Here is a 6839-nt window from a genome sequence, read left to right as displayed (position 1 = left end):
TATGAAGGAATCAAACCAAAGATGCCAGAGAGAAAAACATGACCATAGGAGTTGGGCTGCATAAATAGACAAGGCTATCAGAGACCTGACTGATGACTCACAGGACTGTAGGGTGAAGTTGCCTCTACACCAGGGGTGTCCAACATACGGCCCGCGGGTGAATAGAAAAATGTATTTTAAATATATCTATATATAATTTTAGATTTGTGTGTGTGTGTGTGTAGGAAACAAACTTTAAAAGCTTTGACTAAAACCAAATCTAAACTGTGTAGAAATAATAGACCTACATTCATACAGTTTCTTGAAGTTGTCTAGCTCGTTAATAATCTCCCAAATGAAAGCTAGACAGTGAGCATTGGGGGGTGGATAGAGTATGCATTTTTGCAAATTGGTGGCAAGTAAATATTTAGCTAAATTCAGTGCGGCCTTCCGGATGTTGTTGTAGACTGAATGCGGCTCCCGGGGCAAAATGAGTTTGACAACCTGTCCTAGGCGCTGATCTTGAGATTTCCCCCAATAATGGGTAGGATTGGGGAAAGGGAAGCTAATCCTGGATCAGAGACTGAATCCTAGAATAAATCATATTTAGTCAGTGTGGAAGTGAAGGGAGCGGAGGCACTAAAGTTGTGTGCGTGAATCTGGCTGGCTTCTGTACATTTTATAATTGTCTCTCTCTAGATTCGTCTGCTGCCCCTCAAAGCTAAGAAGGCCCACATCATGGAGGTGCAGCTGAACGGCGGCACCATCTCGAGAAGGTGGACTGGGTCAAGGAGAAGCTGGAGCAGCCCGTCCCTGTGTCCTCAGTCTTCTACCAGGACGAGATGATAGACGTCATCGGGGTCACCAAAGGTCACGGGATGAAAGGTAAGAGGTTTTGAGGTACATGGTCATCGAGGTCAAAGGGTCACCGTAGAAGATATTCCTAGGTACAGATCTCCCACTCATCCATTTGTTCTGTCTTGCTACCAAACGTGACAATGAACTCTGTGCAGATGATGTATGATGTTTTAATTTCTGAATAATAGTGAAGGAATCAAACCACTGATGCCAGAGTTTTTGTTGTTGTTGAGAATAACCATATGAGTTGTCACTCAGCCCGGGGATGAGTGGGGGAAATCTATATGGACATTAATGACATGGCAGTACCATTGGTTATAATATCTCCATAGTTGAGACATGTCTCTAGCTCTAACAGAATGGCTCAAAGACCCAGAGTTTTTCTACTTGCTAATAATAATCTAATTAGTAAAAGATGCATGTCAATGTCTGCTGACTGACGGTATATTACTGTTCAGCTATTATATTATATTGGCTGGTCCTATGGCATAACTAATTTCCTACTTATTTTCCTATTGGTTGTCAGGTGTGACTAGTCGTTGGGGAGTGAAGAAACTTCCCAGGAAGACTCACAAGGGCCTGCGTAAGGTGGCCTGTATCGGAGCCTGGCACCCTTCCCGTGTGGGCTACACCATCGCCCGTGCCGGCCAGAAGGGCTACCACCACCGCACAGAGCTCAACAAGAAGGTCCGGCACCAGGGCTTTAGTTGAGATGGGCATATGAAATTCATCATTTGACCGGGTGTTCCTTGAAAAATAGGTGTTTTGACCTCAAAGGGACTGACTACCTTGTAAAATAGTTTTCTTCATACATTATACTTTGTTAATGAACGATCTGTGTGAATGTTTGAGTTGCGTATTCAACTGGAACTAGTTTGGGTTCTGTTGTGACTGTAATTGCGTGAGGTTCATACATTACTGCTTAGACTGAGGTTCACCACCATCATGCTGTTGGTGGAGGAGTGGGACTGACGGACAATGTTAGGGGTGGAGGAGTGGGACTGACGGACAATGTTAGGGGTGGAGGAGTGGGACTGACGGACAATGTTAATGATGGAGGAGTGGGACTGACGGACAATGTTAATGATGGAGGGAGGAGTGTGGGTAAGTAAAGGGAAAGGCTGGAGGTTTATGTAGGGACAGCGTAGGTTGGGGTGGAGGCACTGAAGCGTTTCTGTGTAAAGGCGGACACCCTGTATCGAAAGTGACTATGACATGACTGTTGTCCTCGTCATTGATAGTACAGGAATAGTGATGAAAGATTTTCCCGTGTTTGTTGGAATACCTGTTCCTGTCAAACCCTGTATCTTTCCAACATCTTCCATGTCTACAACAATCAATACTTTTAACGTGTAAAACAATGTTTTATTTTGCTTGAACCCATGGTTTGATCTAATGCTATGACAATTGTGAAATTGGATGTGTATTAGCTGGGGGAAAAAAGGTTAAAGGGATGGGGACTGGAGCATGATGGGGAATGAGGTGGAGTGGTGCTCTCCCTTCTGTGTTCCAACGCACCCGTAGGGCGCTGGTCAAAAGTAGTGCACTATATAGGGTGCCATTTGGGATGTTACCCTCTASCTCAGYTGACATGACCCATGTCTGGGTGCACCTGCTGCTTTAATACTGGACTTCTGTTGACCCTGCTGTGACTTTTGACCTACAGGGCCCACTGAAGAAGGATGTGCTGAAGAAACTGCCCGCCGAACCATTGCCAGAGGAGGCTTAGAAGTGATGGTGGTCCACCGTTAAAACTAGCTCAACAGAGAAACAAATTCTTATATTAAGTCTTCTAATAAAACAGTTTTATCTATCCAGGCGGTGTTTGGATATTCTTTTCAAATAAGCTTCAGCTTAGTTAGACTACGTCTATGTCCCAAATGGCACCCTATTCTCCATATAGTTTACTACTTTTGTTCAGGGCCCAAATGACATCATATTTCTGTATAAATGGGCTGCCATTTGGATAAGTGACTAATGGTGGCACAGTGATGTATTGGTAAATAAAATTGGTTGCTAAACTGGTCTTGGGGAGAAAGTAACTCCCTATACTTTCAACGCATCACACCCCCCCCCAAAAAATATTTATGGCTAAACAGAGTAGTTGTGGCTTTCCTCCACTATACTACTGGTGGCACACGGTTAAAAGCGGAAGTCAAATTTTGGTTGGACCTTGTGTGCAATTGACCAATGAGATACACTAGATATCTTAATCATGTATAGGTATTGTATTTTTATAAAGTTTTTATTTTTCCCACTAGTCCATCACATCTTGATAGCCTGTCCATTTCTACATGCTTTAGTATCGGTTGATCAATGAAGAGGAGGTACGCTGTCAAAAACCACTCAGAGCCATTTGATGACGAGAACATTTTAGAGAACCAATAATCTCCAGGGAATTTCTCTGGGCTACAATCACTTTTAAAATAGGAATTGTTCAAGGAGTCCATTTTGTCAGGCCAATAATACACCAATGTTCTGGCCAGCCCACTGGACAACATGAGTACAACGCTCACCTGCAAGAGTTGAGGACAAACTGATTCAGTATATCACAGCATAGTCATCGTACAGTCACAGTTCATACCAGTAATGCCCATATWCACTTTCCTTCAAGTTAACATATCTACCTYTTGCTGTTTTATTCAAAATGGCACCCTATTCCCTATGTAGTGCATTACCATAGCAGGGCCCTGGTCAAAAGCAGTGCACTATATAGCACAGGAAGTTGGTGGCTGTCTAAGTTCAGTCTTCTAGATCAGTAGGGCCGGGTGCTATAACAGGCTCTATGCGATTATACCAGTCCCTCTTGCTGCTCAGAGCATAGCCATGCCACTATCTCCTGCATGCCACTCTCCAGTCGTCATGCCACGTTGTACGTGCACGTATGACCATCCCTCACAAGCTAGGACTGAACCAAGCGCTATCTGCTCAGAATCCACTGTGGATCCATGCCCACTGGTTTTCCATTTATTTTCTTCTCCATCCACTGCCACAGTGAGGCGCTATTCAGACACATAGTACTGGGAGTTGTTGGAGGAGCGGCGTGAGGAGTGGGCTGGGGAATACTGGGCTGCTGGAGGGTTGTCCAGCACGGAGGACATGAGAGGAAGATAGAGGTCGTCCATGTTGGGCATCACAAACTCCTTCTGCAGTGGATGCAAGAACAAGCAATGCTAAACAAATATACATAGATAACAATACAGAAGATGAAATCCRAGCAACTTGCAGGATCAACATATGGTGCACCTMAACACTGGTATGGTACCAGATGGCTGGGATTGGATTTATAGTATTATACATAWTTTATGACAACTGTATTAGTCAAGATATGTATAGATATGAAAATAGCTGATGCAAACACTTKTGCCCCTTACCTAGGAGTACAATAAGTCCAGACAGGCATCAAACAACCATTCTGTTGCTACAGTATCATCATGCTTGGACCTACGCTAACCCTGATCACAGCTCTATATCATGACGTCAGTCTCGTGTATGATGTCATGTTGAGGCACCACCTCACAGGTGGAGGACAGACTGACCTGAAACTCTCGACTCAGCTTCTTCTCGATCCACTCTGTGACGTGTGTGAAGGTGACCTCCCTCTCCCCTAGCATGGGACGCACACGCAGGTCCAGCCTGGGAGGCACGCGGAAACTGTACCTGTGGGGGGAGACAGAGAAAAGGAAGACGGAGAAGTCAGGGAGACAAAAAGAAAGAAAGAAAGACCAGTTTGAGACTTAAACAAAAACAAGAGCCAACGTACCTTTCAGTTCAGTGTATCTATAGAATGATATAAAACCACAGAACTAGACTGATTCTATTCATATGGTTAAAGTTAGCAGGTTTGCAGTACCATATCCTGTCAGTAGGGGGAGGTGGAATGTTGACAGCCAGAGTCCCTGAGAGTTCCAGAACTTCCACAGTGAGCATCAGTGGCATGTTGGAGACCTCAGCGATCTTCTTCTTGATGTACTCGTTCTCCGTGGCCTTCTGGAAGTACTTGGACGAGGCGATCTTGTCCACYAACCTCAGGAACCGTCTGCCGGTGCTCCCACCTCTCCCAATGGGAGGAGTCATGAYATGCAGCTCAATAAAAACACTCTTTCAAAAATACTTACAAACTTTAKAAAACGCTCAACCTGTGGAACTCACTTTAAAGTGAGACCAACAGTCTCTCATCAGTGAACAAAACAGTACAAGGGTTAACAACTTGTCATTAAAGAATGTAAAAAAATAATAAAAGTAATCTGACTGTGCCAAATGGCGCGTTATTCCATCTATAGTGCACTACTTCTGACCAGGCCATAGGGAATAGGGTGCCGTTTGGGACACTATCAATTTACCCATCAGTCGCTGGTGGTGGTGGCGTGCCTGTGCTCTTATCTCCCAGAGTTCCCTGGGGTTCAGTGGGCGGCACCTCCTCCTCATCAGACGAGCCGGCACTGGAGGACTCCTCATCCTGTCAGCTAATACACACAGCCTGGGCTTGGAGCTGAGACACACACACACACAAAATACTTTAAATACTGCATTTGGATCCAAATGATTGTGAGTCATCATGAGTCATGGTACAATTCTATCTCTGTTATAATCAGGGTTACAAAACTGTCTTCTTTATACAGACAACAAAACATAAACACACCACACACACACACACACACACACACACACACACACACACACACACACACACACACACACACACACACACACACACACACACAACACACACACACACACACACACACACACACAACACACACACACACACACACACACACACACACACACGAGCCAAAACAGTGTATCTGCGATGCAGGCTGATCTGTGGTGTACGAGGACATGGGGATCAGGTCTTACCCTACTTGGCTGGTCTCTGGGATGTCTCCGTCAGCCTCCACCCCAATGAACTTCTCCTTCCCCAGTTTACACAGGTTCAACTTCGTCTCCAGGGTCATCTGTAGGCAGCCTGTATATACCACCTCCATCTCCAACCACAGGCCTGGGGGGAGGGGTAGAGAGAGAGAGGTATTTATGAAGGTGCTACAGAAGCCAGCGAGAGATTTGCGCATGCAGTCAGGCACACACACACACACACATACATTTTGGATCGAATCAGGATTTCCTATTCGAGACAACCATTATTGTTGTCATGTTATCATAAAGGGAAAGGAAGGGGGCAGATGTAGTATTGTCATTCTGTGTCATATGGCAAATTGAGACTAATGACAATAGTAGCCTGATGGGAAGTAGCATTAGCTTGTTATTGTGTGTGTAGGTAGATCAATGTTAAGTGGTTTGCTAATCCTGCGGAGGGAGACAATAGGAAGGAGCTTTAGGATAAGTGGAACCCCATTCCCTTTATAGTGACAGACCTGGTCAAAAGTAGTGAACTCTAAACGGAATAGGGTGCCATTTGGGACCCGGTCTTAGAGTAGGACACAAATGGGATCAAGTCAGCACTGGGTCTGGCCTGGGAAAGTAATGTGTGTGTGTGCGCTGGATGTCAATCTGAGCAGGGGAAAGATACAGATGCACACACACACCTCTGTGGTCCAGTGAGGGTTTGGAGATGCTGAGCGCCTGAGGTATGCAGGTACCCATGTCCAGATCAGCCAACTTCAGTTCATTCACAAAGTACGGCAACTGTAGGAGAACATACAATAATGGTGTTCAAAGTACCGCCAAGTAGCCCAGGTACCCCAGTGCCCTAGTGCCCAGTATCCAGTACCTCCCAGTGCCCCAGTGCCCCAGTACCCCAGTGCCCCAGTTACCCAGTACCCAGTATCCCAGTACCCCAGTGCCCCAGTACCCCAGTGCCCCAGTGCCCAGTGCCCCCAGTGCCCCAGTACCCCCAGTACCCCAGTGCCCCAGTACCCAGTGCCCCAGTGCATCCAGTGCCCCAGTACCCCAGTACCCCAGTGCCGCCCAGTACCCCAGTGCCCCAGTACCCCAGTGCCCCAGTACCGCAGTGAGAGTGAGAGGATCATGCACTGAAGTTG

General features: G+C 46.0%; 1 protein-coding gene, 1 non-coding gene and 1 pseudogene across 2 annotated transcripts in view; 2 read left to right on the top strand and 1 right to left on the bottom strand.

Annotated features, from left to right (window-relative positions):
* LOC112073292 (large ribosomal subunit protein uL3-like) overlaps window positions 1-2652 on the top strand; it is a 12984-nt pseudogene extending 10332 nt beyond the window's left edge.
* LOC112073296 (small nucleolar RNA SNORA71) lies at window positions 2029-2154 on the top strand. The gene has a single exon (XR_002894492.1). It is a non-coding gene; the product is annotated as a small nucleolar RNA SNORA71 (small nucleolar RNA).
* The window catches only part of LOC112073289 (testis-expressed protein 2), a 13313-nt gene continuing 8642 nt past the window's right edge, over window positions 2169-6839 (bottom strand). Inside the window, 7 exon segments of the mRNA XM_070440094.1 lie at window positions 2169-3983; window positions 4377-4497; window positions 4691-4894; window positions 5181-5298; window positions 5301-5329; window positions 5698-5839; window positions 6384-6483. Coding sequence (XP_070296195.1) covers window positions 3840-3983; window positions 4377-4497; window positions 4691-4894; window positions 5181-5298; window positions 5301-5329; window positions 5698-5839; window positions 6384-6483 — 858 coding nt within the window. The 3' untranslated portion in view covers window positions 2169-3839.

Source organism: Salvelinus sp. IW2-2015, unplaced genomic scaffold (genome assembly GCF_002910315.2).
Source record: "Salvelinus sp. IW2-2015 unplaced genomic scaffold, ASM291031v2 Un_scaffold2210, whole genome shotgun sequence".
NCBI lineage: Eukaryota > Metazoa > Chordata > Actinopteri > Salmoniformes > Salmonidae > Salvelinus > Salvelinus sp. IW2-2015.
The sequence above is the reverse complement of the archived record's forward strand: the minus strand, read 5'-3'. Positions and strand labels throughout refer to the sequence as shown.